The sequence below is a fragment of the Felis catus genome, chromosome C2, assembly GCF_018350175.1.
Source record: "Felis catus isolate Fca126 chromosome C2, F.catus_Fca126_mat1.0, whole genome shotgun sequence".
NCBI lineage: Eukaryota > Metazoa > Chordata > Mammalia > Carnivora > Felidae > Felis > Felis catus.
In genome coordinates this window covers 139,661,181-139,678,161 of record NC_058376.1, presented here as the reverse complement: position 1 = coordinate 139,678,161, position 16,981 = coordinate 139,661,181, and the positions used below count along the sequence as shown (strand labels likewise).

Genomic DNA, 16,981 nt, shown 5'->3' with positions numbered 1-16,981 from the left:
GTGTATTGCGATTTTACAAGGTTTTTATTTTTTTTTTTAATTTTTTTTCAAGGTTTTTATTTATTTTTGGGACAGAGAGAGACAGAGCATGAACGGGGGAGCGGCAGAGAGAGAGGGAGACACAGAATCGGAAACAGGCTCCAGGCTCGGAGCCATCAGCCCAGAGCCTGACGCGGGGCTCGAACTCACGGACCGTGAGATCGTGACCTGGCTGAAGTCGGACGCTTAACCGACTGCGTGCTTTTACTCAGTGAGTTGGGAATCACTGAAAAGCTTTAGGCAAAGAACTGATATATCTGACGTATTATAAAAGGACCATTTGGTATAGGGGTGCACACAGCAGAAGGGATAACAGAAGCAGGGATACAAGACAGGAGACTTCCACAATAATCTGGGGAAGGGGAGCAGCTGATGGTAGTTTGGGCTACAGTGTTTGTTACTAGGGAGAGGTGATGAGAAATGGTTAGAGTCTGGATTTATTTTGAATATTTATCTAAGCCAGTGAGACTGGGCCTGGCTAGGGTGTTTGAGAGTAGTTAAAAAGGACTGCAAAGTTTTTACCTTTAGCCACTAGAAAAATGGAATTCTCTTTACTTGAGATGGGGAAGACGGGAGGAGCTGGTTTGGCAGGAGTGGGATGGGGCTGTGCAATCAATGGTTTGCTTTTGGACCTGTTAGGTTTGAGATGACTGTTGATGTTAAACTGGAGATGCCAAAAAGGCAATTCAATACATATGAAAGCACTTAATTCACAGCCAGGCTTTGTATAAATGTATGAACTCAGGTTAAACAAGTTAATTCATGTTACTCCACAACTTGTGTATTCTATCCCCAAGGCCAGAGCAAATGAGTGGGAAACTGCATTTACGTATGTAAACCATGGCTCCTTCTCAAAACCTGACACATCGGGGCACCTGGGTGGCGCAGTCGGTTAAGCCTCCGACTTCAGCCAGGTCACGATCTCGCGGTCCGTGAGTTCGAGCCCCGCGTCGGGCCCTGGGCTGATGGCTCAGAGCCTGGAGCCTGTTTCCAATTCTGTGTCTCCCTCTCTCTCTGCCCCTCCCCCGTTCATGCTCTCTCTCTGTCCCAAAAATAAATAAACGTTGAAAAAAAAATTAAAAAAAACAAACCTGACACACCATCAACTTCTTCGAGCGACAGCAAAAACAGAAACAACAATAAAAACAAGTAAATAATAATAACCTAATTCAAATAAAAAGCAAAACTCCTCGTTGAACTTGTTTTAGGTATAGATCTCACTCTGGCTTTCAAATGCTGAGTATCATTGCTCCTTACTATAACTAATTAGCTACTTTATTCATGACTAGCCTTGTCCTGTCAGTTTAAGGTTAAACTCTAATGAGGATAATAAAATACAGATTTTGAAAACATGATGGACCTGAATTATCTATTTCATTGCCTGAAAGCAGTTAAGACTCTTCTTATTTGATGACGTTTCATTAGTAAGCAATGTTATAGTTAGATTTAAAAAAAAAACCCATAAAACATAAAATATGCTCTGAAACGATTGCTAAGATTATTTTTAAATATATTGATAAAATTTGTTATGAAAAAAATTACATTAAAAGCTAAAAAGCTAAAAAGCTTTTAGGTATTATTAATATTAAAGAGCTTTCTTTTACTCACACAAATACCTTTATGCATGCACTCAGTTTTTAAAACATTTTAGGCACAAATTTTATCGTTCCTTTTTGGAAAATACCTACCGGCAGATACCGTCTTGCCATTACCAAAGAAAACAGTGTTTTCTAGTAAAAGATATGAACACTGACAGCATGTTTGACTTGTGCACAGGCTGCCTGAGACACTAAACTAACAAACATACTTCATTCTACCTACCTACCTACTCTTAAATCTGTTTTAAAATGCCCATTTACTTTTTATAAGAATATGCAGATCCACAGGGAGACAGAAAAAAAATCAAATCTGAAAGGGCTACCTCTACGCATTTCTGCTGTAAAAACAAAGATCTGACCTGTTACCTAACATGACTAAGTTGGCGCGTATTGTCATCAGAATCTCTGAGGCACAATATGTCGCACACAGGGTGTCACAATATTTGCAAAGTGTTTTCAGTAGAAAAAGAGAATACAGAAATAAAACAATATAGAAATAAAACATACCCTATTATTTTGCTTCTGAATTTCTCAAGTATGCTTGTTAATTTTATTTGGTGTATAACTTTCAGGGAAAGATTTTCATATTATTCACAAAAAGAGAAAGAGCTGGACAACAGTATATGTGAAAACTTCCACATCTCCTAACTTTTCCTCTATTGGTCTGGCAAAGATTTAAAAAGACTAAGAATCCTCAGAGCTGAGCAGACTGAAGGCAAGTACTGAACTCTTCACTATGTTGATGGCCATGATGTAAACTGGTACAATTTTTCTGGAGGGCAATTTGTCAGCCCTTAACAAAATTTTACAGATATAAACCTATCTACTCAGAAGTTCCATGTCAACCCATTTAGCCTCAGGAAATAATTATACAAGTATAGGAAATATGTAATTGTAAGGATATTCATCACATCAATGATTATAACAGAAATACTGGCAACAACTTAAATGTCCAACAACAGGAAAGTAAATTTGGTATATATATACAATGGAATACCCTGTAGCCTCAATAATTCTAATGTAACTACATATTTATTGAGCAATATTAAGTGTTTGGTGAAAACAGAATATTAGGCAAAAAGTAATTTTAAAAGCAGGAGCAATAAGGGCCCAATATTTATTTATATATTTGTGAGTATGCATACAACATATTTATATGCAGAGAACAAAAGTCTCAAAGGAGATATACAAAATGGCATGAATAATTAATTTTTGGGTTAGGATTGTAGGTAATTAAAATTTTTTCCTTTTGCTTATTTTCAATTACTTTCTATTCTATAACAAATATGTAGACTTTGTAGAGTAAAGAACATTAAAATATTTACACACTGGACTTATAAAAAAGTGTAGGTTTTGAGCACAGGAGTAATTATCTATAATATGAATACAAAAATGTAATCCCCAATAAGATAAAAAGCAATTTCTAGTTTACAAATAAATAGATATCTGAATTAAAACACTGAAATATATGTCTATACTGAAAAAAATACAGTATTAAAAAGCTTTGGGATATACCAGAAATTTATTATGCTTTTCTTTTGGCCATATTATTCTTAGTTTCATTAAATGGATATTTTCCCATAGAAATAATATTATCATTGATGGCTAAATATTCAACTAAAGACTTGGCATCAGATACCACAGACACAATTAACAAGGTTGTACAAATAAGAATGCTGTAGGTTTAGTAAGACAGCATAAACATATTGATTATACAAAATTAATGCAGTGAGAATCGTACTAGGATGCAGCATTTCCAAATTAACTAGTACTTGACCTATTTAAAACCAGCATACTAAATTTAATGGACATTAAATACTCAATTAAAAATTGTTTTGCTTGCCTTATTAAAATTTAGATGGATTTTGGAAGAAATGATTGGAATGGCTTGTCTGATTTTGAAAAATCAGCTAGTGGAGTGTGGGATTTTCAAACTAAAGAAGTCCTACTCCCAAAAGTTCCTATGGCTTGAAGCGGCATCCAAATCACTCCACTGACATTTACATGATGTATTTGAGCACTGTAGTATTTATTTTTTCCCACATTTTAAGTGGTAGAGGTTTATTTATTGATATTTTTAAACTGAAAAACACGGCTAAATGGCTTATTATGTCAAAGTATTTATTTTGAGCATGAGGGCATTTAAAGTCCTCACTTAGGATTCCAAGTGTAAGATTTTGGGGAAAAGTCATCTCATGGATCCCATTACGCTATATTCTAATTTTATGGTATGGATATCTGATAACCATCAGGCAGCCAGTCAGATTTATTTGTGAACCTCTGGCCTCACTAACACTTCTCTCTGACACCTACTACTATCTGGGTTCATTCTTCAGAGTATTGGGAAATGGCTCATTAATCAAACTATGTGGCTAAGGCTGATGAAAAAAGAACAAAGGGTGACGGCAACAGAGGAGAAGCACCAAGACAATGCCAAATGCAGACTACTTAGAATAACAGGAGACTAGAAAGGCATGGACATGGTACCTCAAAACTATTAATAATGAAAGTGTTTGTTTTAGTTAACAGCTTTCAAGACACCCACAACCCCCTCCCCCCACTGAAGAGCATATCTGTCTACAAAATCTGGTTTCTAAAACTGATAAATTAGGGGATGATAATTTGCTCTGAAACACTTCCCACGGGTGCACATTTAAGTGTGCATTTAAATTGTGATTTGAGTTACCAAAGTTTGATTTTTCCTTTGTCCTAAGAGATTGTTTAATCAAATTCATTCAGTGGTGGAGCTTAATTTTTTTCTGGTAATATTCTGACAGGTAATAATTCAGCTTTTTAAAAAACAGAAATATTAGCAAATAGTTACTCCCAGGAAAGGGAAGCCCACTGTCTCAGAAGTCGAGCTATTCAAAAGCAGACTGTACAGCTGTGGATCAGATATTCCCCATAAGAATTAACATCTACTTCCCTGTGACACCCTCCTGTTTCTATTTTTGTTCCATCCAGCCATCCAGAGTAAGGTCTAAACCCTAACCCACACCACAGTTCCTGAAACATTTGAGGACAGATACTACATTCCTCCTAGTCCTATTTTTACTGGTGAACATCTCCAGGTTAACAGCGGAAAGTACATGGTCTGTAAAGTCAGATTTCAGTAAATTCTTGGTTGTCTACCGGAAACCTCTCTAAGCCTCACCTAAGTTTCCTCATCTGTGAAAGGGAACATCTAACCCTTTGTGGGGTGTTTTAGAAAAGAAAGGAGTTGGCACGGCTGATGTCCACTGTAGTGTTTTACCCATCGAAGCAGCTCAGGAATGTGGATGACTCTTTCCCCAGCTTAATCGTGTTTATTCTTCTTAAAATGAAGAGCTTAGAAGTGAATGAAGCCCTCCAGATACAGTGCAACTGGTGCAGAGTTCTGGGGATCATAGTCCTGAAAATGTCACCGTAAGGCTTCAGGAACCTTAAGTTCCCAAAGAATTTTAATCAGCTAAAAGCCCATAAGTTTTATTTACATGAACATGAAGTAGGCCTCTCTTTCCTGTCTTGTATCATGATTTCCTTCTAATTCTCATTGAAATACTACACATTTAGTCATGTTAAATTCCATCCTGTTAGTTTCAGGCCATTCTTGCAGTCCATCCAAGCCTTTTTGGAAACAATTATTTAAAATTTTTTTTTTCAACGTTTGTTTATTTTTGGGACAGAGAGAGACAGAGCATGAACGGGGAAGGGGCAGAGAGAGAGGGAGACACAGAATTGGAAACAGGCTCCAGGCTCCGAGCCATCAGCCCAGAGCCTGATGCGGGGCTCGAACTCACGGACCGTGAGATCGTGACCCGAGCTGAAGTCGGACGCTTAACTGACTGCGCCACCCAGGCGCCCCTGGAAACAATTATTTTATCTAACTTATCAGTTCCCTCTTCTAGCTTAAATCTACACACTTCTGTCATGCCGAACGTGGATAAGCCCACAGATTTTCTGAGATGCGTATTTCGGATGTAGAGAACAGCCTGCACCAGACTCACAAGCTGCACAACTCCCTGATCTGAACTTTTCCTCCTCTTCCCTGCTCTGTCCTTCCTCTACTGAACAGGCTGTCTGAGAAAGGTCCTCGCATCACTGGCAGTGCAGGAACTACTCCAGGTGATTTATGGGCTCGGTCCCAGTAGAATGAAAGACATAAGGTTCCCTTCCAGTAAAAGGAGAAAGTAAATATCAGACACATGACTGCTTCATCGCTGAAAACCAACCTAATGCAGGAATGGGTGGTCACCGGTGCCACCAGCTCTGTCAGCCTGGATAAAATGTATTGTGTGATGTAGAAAAGAACATGGGCTTTGGACTCCAACTTCCTGGGTTCAAATACGGACACCACTATTTGCATGCTGTGTAATACTGGGACAGTTACTTAGTTTCTCTGTGCCTTCGTTTCTTCTTTAGTAAAATTATACTTGTTACTTTTGCTTTGATATCCAAGCATCAGTGGAAAGGAAGGAAAGAAGAGAGGGAAAAAAGGGAGTAAAGGTAAGAGGGAGGGAGAGGAATTACAGAAATTCATGGTATAGGCAGTTTTATTTTCACTTTTTAAAACTGTGCACTCCAACATACATCTCAAGTAAGTTTTATTTCCCTCTGCAATGAGGGGTTAAGTCAGGTCAAATAAGAATTCTTTTTTGGTGGCCAATGCACAGAGTCAGTATTTTTAGGGTCTTTTCCTTTTCAAAGTGGAGAATGAATTAAAACCCATCAAATCATCAAATGACTGACTTACAGACAGTAGAAAGGAATGTGAAGAATTCTTAAAGTGTATAGTTTTGTCTTAAATAAGTGTAAATTTCCTATGTTCATTAATTAGTCATTTACATTAACCAACTATTACAAATACTTCTTTACTAAATTCTCTTGGCATCATTTTTCAGCCTTTGTGGGTCACACTTTCCATTCTAGCACATGTGTAGTTCATGTGAGCAGCTGAACTTTCAAAACTCCAAACTCCATAGCTGGAGTACCCTAAGTACCCTCAGACTTGAGTAGTGGGACTCCCTCTGCATTTAGTCTGGCTCCTGGGCTCGGTTCTGGCTCCAGCTTCAGGCTGTGTCTGGTTTTCTGGGTTCCAGGGCTGGCAAAGGCCCAATCTCACTCACCTAGTTCCACCCATTACATGCTGTTTTATGTTACATTACAACAAAACCACAGAAAGGAGACGCTGAGAAAGGATGAGAAAAATCAATGAAATATGAGTGAGGGGCTGGGGTAGGGATATAGCCTATAATTTTTCACATTCTGTTTCCTTTTAAATACAATTAGCCTTAGAAATCTGTCTGTGTTAACAGAATAGACATGCATTCCTAGATATGTATATTTAAGAATATGTATATGTGTATACATATACAACAGTACATATTGCTAAAAATGGATGAATACTTCATACTGACCTTAGGGGGTTTAAACGGATAGTCTGGTGAAAAGGTAATGTCAAGAAAGAACACCCCTCCTTCATAGACAGATCCTGGGGGTCCCAATATAGTTGACCTCCATTCATAAATGTTGTCTCCTTTGGGTCCAGCACTGAAATAAGACATACAAATGAAATGTGCTTAGAGATTATGTAAACCCTGAAATTAAAAAAAAATTCTATTTTGGTAACAATAAATTGAGCAATTGCAATAAAACACAACAAGTAGGATAATTCTATATGATGGTTCACTTGTCAGTATCATCAATATTCTATAAAGAAAAGATGTTGGTATTACTTAATAAAACAGAATCAGGAAGATTCTGTTTTGCTATCCACAATCCTGTACCTATTGAACAAAAGATTCCTAGGACCAAAGACCAGAGGTAGAAGCACAAATGTTTAATAAAGCATGACATTATTTGTGAGGTCTTAAAAAAGATGATTTGGTCATAGAGTGAAAGAGACAAATTTTTGAAGACAGAAGGGCCACTAGAGAAAATAAAGTCTAATAAAAAATAATCTAATCCGCCTGTTAACAACTGAGAATACAAATGAGGTTCATAGAGATCAGTAAATGTTCATCATCCATAAAATTCAGCTCAAGTATCATATCCCACGTGAATCTTCCTCTTTTCTCTTTTCCCGCCAAAGAATCTCTGCTCCCTTGGCCCTCATGTATCATGAATAGTGTGGCCTGTAGAAAACAAGATGTATTTCATTTTATAACAATGTTTTTAATTAAAAAATGTTTTAAAGTAAGTTCTAGGCCCAACGTGGGGCTTGAACTCACCACCCCGAGATCCAGAGTTGCATGCCCTGCCAACTGAGCCAGACAGGCACCCCCATAAACTGTATTTTTAAAGTGTTTACTTTTTCTGCCACTCCCTAGAAGTTCCTTGAGGAATAGATTTTTGCCCCGTCTTAAGGCCTAGTAAGTACATTTTGTTGGATGATGATGCATTAATAGGAAAGCAAGTGAAGCCACATGGCGACTAGCGATAAACACCTGTCTCTGACTCTCAGAGAAACTCGCTGAGGAAACTAATGCCCACATGAGTCACGTGAATTGCAATCTCTCAGGTGAACAAAAGGACAAAATGAGATTATAATTCAGCTTTTCAGTGTTCTTTTTGCTACATCAAGCTAATACCTACATCTAATAGCCACAAATTCCCCTCATGTCCAGTAGCAAACCCTTTGGGGAGGATTTTATTGTCAACAAAGATTTAGTTACTACTCTTTCTTATTTTGAAATTAGTTTAGATCTACAAACACTTCATTGTTGAGCAGCGTAGCACACAGGCATGCATCTTAATTAAGTTGGGATATGCACTGGAAATGCAAGGATAGTTTAATAATAGAAAATCATTAATGTAATTTACCTAAGATATTAAAGTTGGAAAAAAAAAGGGATAATCTCAATGGGTGCAAGAAAAGCACTCAATAGGCTTTAATAATAGCCATTTATGACAAAGAAACTTTTTAGCAAAAGTGGAATAGACAGAAACTTCTTTAACCTGATAAAGAATATCTACCAAAAACCTCACAGCAACTAACATATTCAGTGGCAAAATACCAAAAGTATATCCTTTAAAAATTGAGGAACAAGATAAGGTCACCCACTACATATACTTCTAATCAATACTGTATTAGAGATCATATCCATCGAGGTATGGAAGACACAAGGAAGGAAAAAACAAAAGGTATGGATTGAGATGGAAAAAGTAAAACTGTGAGCATCTGCAGTATTTATGTACACAAAAAAATCTATATACAATTTATTAAACCTAATAAAAGAGTTTATAAAGTGGTTAGATATAAGATCAATATGAAAAGCCAACTGAATTTCAACACACTAACAACATTAGAAAATATATTTTAAAATATCTTGTAATAGTATTAGAAACACACACACACAAAACCTATGAATAAGTTTCATGAAAATATGTAAGATTTTTTTGAAGAGAATTAAATAAATGGAGAGTTTATGAGTAGGGAGATCCAGCATCCTACAGATGTCAATTTTCCCCATATTGATCCAATGCAATTCCAATCAAAAGTGTAACAGTTATTTAAAAAATGAAACTTGATGGCGAGGCTCGGATGGTTAAGCATCCAACTCCTGATTTTGGCTGAGGTAATGATCTCATGGTTTGTGGGATTGAGCCCTGCATTGGGTTCTGAACTGATAATGAGGAGCCTGCTTGGGGTTCCCTCTCTCTCTCTCTCTCTCTCTCAAAATAAATAAAAATAAACTTATGAAAAAAATAAACTTGACAACTTGGTTCTAAAATGTGTTTGGAAGTTCAGAGGAAATCATCAAACTTTTCTGCACACTTACAGGAATCTGATACATGTCAGAAGTGATGGGGCTAAGCAAACAGTTTTTGTATATGCAAATAGAAAAACTGGATTTCTACTTCAATAAATATACAAACCCTTGTTGTAGATGGAGCAAGCACTTCAATGCAAAAGTCAGAAGTTTAAGAGGTTGCCTAAAGAGGATGGCAAGCCACAAACTAAGAAAAGACATTTGGATCATATAAAATTGATCAAATTCTAGTGTCCAGTATACCGATTCCTGTGAATCAAAAAGAAAAAGACTAGCAATAACTTAGAAAAGACATAAATAGGTATTTCCAAAAAAGAGGAAACATGAATGGCCAATAATCACATGAAAAATATTCAATTTCATTAAATTATGGAAATGAAAACTTCAAATTACAGTTCAATATTATTTTACACTATATACAGGCAAAAATAAAAGCATGACAAAATCAACTGTTGATGAGGATGTGGAAAAACAAGAACTCCTATACATTGTTGAAGAGTGCTCACTTTGGATAAGTACGTGGACTTTAGGTTGAAACTATACACTCCTGTGTTACAACATTTTAATTGCATTCCTAGGTACATACCACAGAGAAATTTTTACACATGTGCACCAGAAGACATATACAAGAATGTTCATGGAAACACTATTTGTAATAGCAAAACTGGAAACAACACAGATGTCCATTGACAGAAAAAGGAATAAATTCATCCAAAGGAATACTACATAGAGTGAAAATATACTGATTAACATGGAAAATCTTAAAAATATCAGATCGAATAAAAAAAGCAAGTCTAAAGAAATATATACAATATGATATAGCATTTTCATCAAGTTTAAAAATATATTGTTGAGGACACATACATATGTGGTGTGGCAAGAAAATGAAAGAGAACAAAGCTCAAAAGAGTAGTTTCTTGTGTAGAATCAGATGGTAGAGGAGAAGCATCTAGGAGCTGCAATGGTTCTGATGATGGTCTACTTTTCAGTATGTATGGTGGATTCAGGAGTTACCTGTTTCATTACTAGGTCTCATAATTTACTTACGTGTTAGATATGTTCTTAGATATGTACCAAGTTTTTGTATTAAGAACAAGTGTGCCAAAAAAGTCTATCAAAATCATACATGAAGAAAGTAAGATGCAGCATATGTGCAGTGTGATCCTATTATATAAACTAGAAGTATAAAACAGTATTTTATATACTGTTTGTGGACACACATATATGTCCAAGTCTTTAAAGAAATGAACTAAAAAAGACAGACCTAAATTCATGACAGTGGATGTGCAGGGAACAGGAGAGAGGTGTAGGGTGATTGACAGGATAGTTCTGAAAATGGGGAATGAAGAAGAGTTTAATCAAACAATTTTTTTAATGTTTATTTTTGAGAGAGAGAGAGACATAGAGTCTGAGCGGGGGAGGGGCGGAGAAAGAGGGAGACACAGAATTCGAAGCAGACTGTGATTTGGTGTGTGAGTTGTCAGCGCAGAGCCCGACGCGGGGCTCAAACTCATGAACCATGAAATCGTGATCTGAGCTGAAGTTGGACACTTAACCGACTGAGCGAGCCACCCAGACTCCCTGAAGCAGAGTTCAATTTTGTCTCTAGTTTCGATCTCTCTTATTTAAAAAGGATGAAGTAAAAAAATAAAATCAGATCACAGTGCATTGCAAAGTGCTGAAATATGTTGAGAAGCAGGGCACGCACCCCTGCCGCATCCTCTTTACCTACCTCTCCTGAAGCTGACAGTGAGGTACAGACAGAATGTACCGAGGCCAGATGACAATAAAGCTTTGGCAACAACAGCTCCTTGTTGCCAGACAAGCTCACTCATTCAGATGAATAATGCACATGGTTACGCCTTGAGCTATAATTAGACTCAATATGAATAGATAAGTTTATCAGAAGGAAGAACTTAAAAGTAGAGTAAATTACAGGTTTGTAGTTACAACATTACTTCAAGGAGGATGAAGAAATTTAGTTGAAAAAACACACACGGAACACAGCTATGAAACAATGTGCGTAGACATGTTTCCACAATACCAAGATGCAATTTCTCTGAGTCATTTGCGAAATTTTAAGATGATCTTCCAAGAATGGCCATCACAGTTACTTATATAATTTGGGCTGAGGAGGAACCAAATAGTGCCACCAAGGAAGGGACTCAGAAGCAGAAGTCAGGAGACGTCTCACAAAAGCAGCTGCTGTCTATAAATAATTTACATTTAATTAGTGCGCATTTTAGGTTTTATTTGGTTCTTAGTCAGAATACCAAATTTTATTGGTTCTTTGAAGTCAGTCAGCTGTCTGTGCAGTTATCAACAATGGATTAAATAACACAGCTAACATCATTCTGAGTTGGTTTATACCGTCCAAATGTGCCTTTTTAAAGAAAGTATTAGCAGTAATAAACTATATTGAACACAGGGTGGTGTTTCAAAATGCATCTAAGACATCTATCACTTCTCGGATACATACAGATTAAGTTTTAGCAGGCTGGCCTTCTCTGTGATCTGAGAAGTGGCATTTGCGCACTCCCTCCAAGCCCAAAGCTTATAGTAATGGTTCCTGAATTACACAGCCCTCTGTCCCACTCCCATTTTGTGCTTGTTTTTTTGTTTTTGTTTTTTTAACTTTTATTTATTTTTGAGAGACACAGAGAGACAGAGTGTGAACGGGGGAGGGGTGGAGAGAGGGAGACACAGAATCTGAAGCAGGCTCCAGGCTCTGAGCTGTGAGCCCAGAGCCTGATGCGGGGCTCAAACTCAGGAACTGTGAGATTATGACCTGAGCTGAAGTCAGACACTTAACTGACTGGGCCACCGAGGCGCCCATTTGTTTTTTGAAATTTTTTAATATTTACTTTTGAGAGAGAGAGAGAGAGAGAGAGAGAAAGGCAGACAGAGTGTGAGCAGGGGAGGGGCAGAGAGAGAGAGGGAGACACAGAATCCAAAGCAGGCTCTAGGATCTGAGCTGTCAGCAGAGAGCCTGACGATGGTGGGGCGGGGGCGGGGGGGGGGGGGAGGGAGGGTTCAGATCATGACCTGAGCTGAAATTTGGACACTTAACTGACTGAACCACCCAGGCGCCCATTTTTTGCTTTTTGAGAGAGAGCATACACAGGTGTGCACGCGTGGGGCAGGGGCAGAGGGAGAGAGAATCTTAAACAGGCTCCATGCCCACTGTGGAGCCTGACACGAGGTTCAAGCCCATGGCCGTGAGATCATGACCTGAGCCAAAATCAAGAGCTGGATGCTTAACCTACTAAGCCACCCAGGTGCCCCAACCCACTCCCATTTTGATATGCCCCAGCTGAGAAACCCTGGGATAAAAGTCCAGAAGTGTGTCGTACAATATGGTAGCCACGTAGCTATTGAGCATTTGAAATGCAGCTAGTTTAAATTCAGATACGCTATAAACTATAAAATACATTCCAAATTTCAATGACAATGTAAAGGAAGGTAAAATACATCATTTTTTGTTAATGACTTGTGGACATGATAATATTTGAGATACACTGGGCTAAAAATATATTAAAACTAACTTTACCTATTTTATTTATTTATTTATTTTTTAATTTTTTTTTCAACGTTTTTATTTATTTTTGGGACAGAGAGAGACAGAGCATGAACGGGGGAGGGGCAGAGAGAGAGAGGGAGACACAGAATCGGAAACGGGCTCCAGGCTCCGAGCCATCAGCCCAGAGCCCGACGCGGGGCTCGAACCCACGGACCGTGAGATCGTGACCTGGCTGAAGTCGGACGCTTAACTGACTGCGCCACCCAGGCGCCCCTTTATTTTTATTTTTTTAATGTGGTTACTAGAATATTTAAAATTACATAAGTGGCTCATATCATATTTCTATTTGGCAACAGTGTTCTAGAGCAGCGCTAATAAAACTTTGTGTGATAATGAAATGTTTTTGTGCTTATTCTTATCCACCATCGTAATCACTAGCCTCACATGGCCATTAGGCACTTGATATGGATCTAGTGAGAACGAGGAAGTGGATTTTCAATTTCACCTGATTATAATGAATTTAAATCTAGCCCATGTAGCTGGTGGTCGTATATATACTGGACAGTACAGACTTAGAAACTCCAGTAGTCCCTACTGGCCAAAGTGTTTTTTTAATATGTCAGAATGACTTGGGTTTACATAAAACAGAAGAAAGGACTTTTACATACTTGGATCCAAAAAGTGAGAAGCAGAAGCTGCAGACCGTTTTATATTTTTAGCGATCGCTTCTTCCTTAAGTTGATCAAATAAAAGCTGGTGTCAGAGGACATATGCACTACAGAGTGATGGTGAAGAACATGAATGGGCCTGAGTCGGACTTGCTTCTTGGAATTCCACTCCTACCTGTATACGCCCTGGGTAAATACGTACTCTCCTTATATACTCTTTCTACCTGTCTGTTTCCTCATCTGCAAAATGGGGCAATACAGCACTAACTTTGTGGGACAACTGTGAAGTTTTATCAGAGATGTACTCCCGGAGCCTGGAAAATGGGGCCTGTAAAAGCCCAAATAATAAGCCTCCAAATGATAGCTGCTATTCTAGTCGTTATGCTCTGTGCATGACACAGAAATTCACCAACACACTCAAAAGATTAACTGCCTGATTTTATAAGAAGGGTTTCAACATCCCAGGACTAGAAAACAGGCTGCCAAGACTCACCACCATGACCCTGCAACCTAATCTTAGGATACGTATTCCAATAGGGCAGAACTTTGGAAACCATCAGAAATCCAAGCTGCCACTTCCAGGAAATCCAATTTTTCACCGAACGGAACGTTTATTTAACATCATGATTTTTAGGTATGAGGTTATTTGCAATGTTTTCCCTCCCACTTGCAGTATTTGTAATGATTACTACCCTTAACTTTATTTTCAGATTTTATTTTTTTAAAGAAAAAAGATAAACACAGCTAACAGAATTATATTTCAAAATAAAATGCAATTAGACAAATCTATTAAAATGCAAGTATCAGTTAGCAAAGTACAAATTAGCTGAATAACCAAAGTTGCCACGTGGACAATTTCTGTCAGAGGATCAACACTGTAAACTGTTCAGCTTTCTGTGCTGCTGCCTACAGAGGATGAGCCCTTCTGTACATGCGAAATATAACACATCTACAATAAAAATGCTGAAAAGGACTAAGCGCTGTCTTTATTTAAGATCATAAGTTGTTTTAAATACATCTGAATGTTTTCAATGTGCTGTGCCCCAGCTCTGACTCTAAGACCAAGAAATTTTGGCTGTGTCTGCTGCCTTTTCATTTAACACTGACTCTGAGATAGAGAAAGAGTAAGGAAGCCCAGGCAACGTAGGAATTCTGGCTCCATGGGACAAGGAACTTGCCTTTGTAGAGAATCTCTGATATGCCCACACAAACCTGAAGTTGATGGGGATTGAATGGGGAAGAGGAGACAGCACAAGGGATTTCTCAAGAGCTCTGGAAATCTCTTATATGTCAGATTCCACACAGACGAATTCATCCCTTCCAGTGGCGAGCACACTGTTCACAGGCAAATGACCTGCTGCCCATACGTCCAAAGTCCCTCTAAGAGTAAACAGCTGTAGGAATACTGAGCTGCTTGTTTAAAACACAGTAACACACGTTTCTTTAATGTCAAACTGGAAGGAAAGAATAGGCCTATCCCTTAAAAGAAAATATGAAAGCAAGGCTCAGACGAGTTACAGATAAGGAAGGTAGGAAAGGCAGCTGAAGAGGGGAAATACCATCAAACTGTATGAATGATATGAATGAATGAAAAGAGAAAAAACATGTGGGAGTGGGGGATTTAAGGGGGAAATGTTTTCACACTGTTCTCAAGGCCATGAGCTGACCTATTTGTTGCTAAATCCAACAGTGCCTTTTGTTTTCATTTTACTAAAACTGTAGCTTCTACTCCCTGATTCCTAAAAAGCTCTCTTCCCCAGGTATCTCTCCAAGAGACACTCTCTGCTTTAGTGTACTTCTCCAATTCTTTTGTCCTCTCCAAAGACATCTCTTCAGTGTCTGCTTCCCGAGGGGTTCTACTCTCAGTTTCCTTGTTTTTTCATCTTCCTTCTAGGTATCTCGTCATCACTGACGGAACCTCTAATCTGGGGAGGAACCCAAGAGTCACCCTTGATTGTGCTTCCTCCTTCTCTTCTCTAAATTACCCAAAGCCTGTACAATCTATGTAATCTGTCTACTGGTTGCATTAACTCTTACTTACATGACGGCACCAGCATCCTGTTTCCCTGCCTCCAGTCTTGCTTTCCTCCAATCCATCCATCAAACTGCTGCTGATAGGGCAATTTCCAGAAAATCCTTTAAATGGGATCTTCTGCTTGCCTGCTTTCTCTGGCTTCTTAATATTTTCAAGATCAAACCCAAATTTTCTTTCAAAAATACCCGGCTCCAGCTGACCTTTCTGGCTTTATCTCTTGCCACTCCCTTTTCCTCCAGCTCCATTCTCCAGTCATATTGGACTTAGTTATAAAACCTTCAAGACAGCTGGGCTTGTTTTTTGCTTCCTGGATTCGGATAAGATGCTCTGTAGGTCTGACCATTCTATTCATCCCATAGGCCTCAACTTAGCTACATTCTCCTCGGTGACATCTTCCTTCCCCTCAAAGGCTAAGTACTCTTTTGGAAGTGGTAACATTCTATGCAAAAACAGCATTATAAAAAGTTATTTTGGGGACCTTTAATACTGGGGAAAGAAGAAATATTTAGCAACAGCATTATCTGGGTCACAGGAAAAAAAAGAGCTCCTTCTGATAGTGAAAAACATCCCCTATGGCTAAAAGGGTGTTGAGAAAACAGGCCAGGATTGTAGCTCTTGAGAACACAGATGAAGAATGGTATTTCATCAACTCCTGAGGTTTCCTATGTTTGTTTATAACTTTTTTTTTCAATACCTGTAACACCAAAGCCCACCACACCATCTTAGGAAGTTATAATATAATAGTGGTGACAGAAAAGATCCATTTCGTTCACTAGGCTTGAATGGTTGATATTTTCTCCTTCATACATTTTCTTTCTAGTTCTTAGTGGTCTGGTCCTTGTTCATGAAGTATTCCAAGAAAAAGAATTATTTTATACTTTCTGTCAATGAGTGCTTAATAAATGCGAGGATCTCTGTCCTCAATCACACTTCCCTGATTTGAAATGTGAAGAATAAGAAAAAAATGACTTCACTTGACTGTAGATATCTTTTATCAAATCTTACCTTAAAGTCACTACCGTCATCTATTTGTATCCTTTGTTAACGGGTCAACAACTCAGTAGAAAGGAAGAAACTAGAGAAAAAGAGGTTTTTAAATGAAACAATAACTACTACTTAATAATCACAATACTTCCTTTTCCCAGGGAAGGTAGTAGCTAAGTAAGTTAGTATGCTTAGTGAGTAAAACTAGCCTTCTGAAAGTTACTGAAGAAGGCAGACTCTGAGGTCATGACACCTTAGACTTCCTTCCGTGTTACGTGTATCTGTGTGTTTGTGTATATTTAAATGTTCCCAATGTGTGATATATTGCAAGGAGTATACAACTTTGCAAAAGACTTAAACTTTTAAGACATAACTGTACAAAATAA

The 16,981-nt window shown here is 38.1% G+C and overlaps 1 protein-coding gene across 9 annotated transcripts in view; it reads right to left on the bottom strand.

The window, feature by feature from the left end:
- The window catches only part of LOC101082513 (ubiquitin-conjugating enzyme E2 E2), a 371,654-nt gene that overhangs the window by 82,741 nt on the left and 271,932 nt on the right, over window positions 1-16,981 (bottom strand). For 7 of the 9 annotated variants that reach the window (XM_045037676.1, XM_023260600.2, XM_045037678.1 and 4 more), the window contains one exon: window positions 7,034-7,166. The exons of the other annotated variants lie outside the window; for them this stretch is intronic. In XM_045037676.1, the coding sequence (XP_044893611.1) occupies window positions 7,034-7,166 (133 nt within the window). The remainder of the gene's footprint in view (window positions 1-7,033; window positions 7,167-16,981) is intronic. 9 annotated transcript variants of the gene reach the window in all.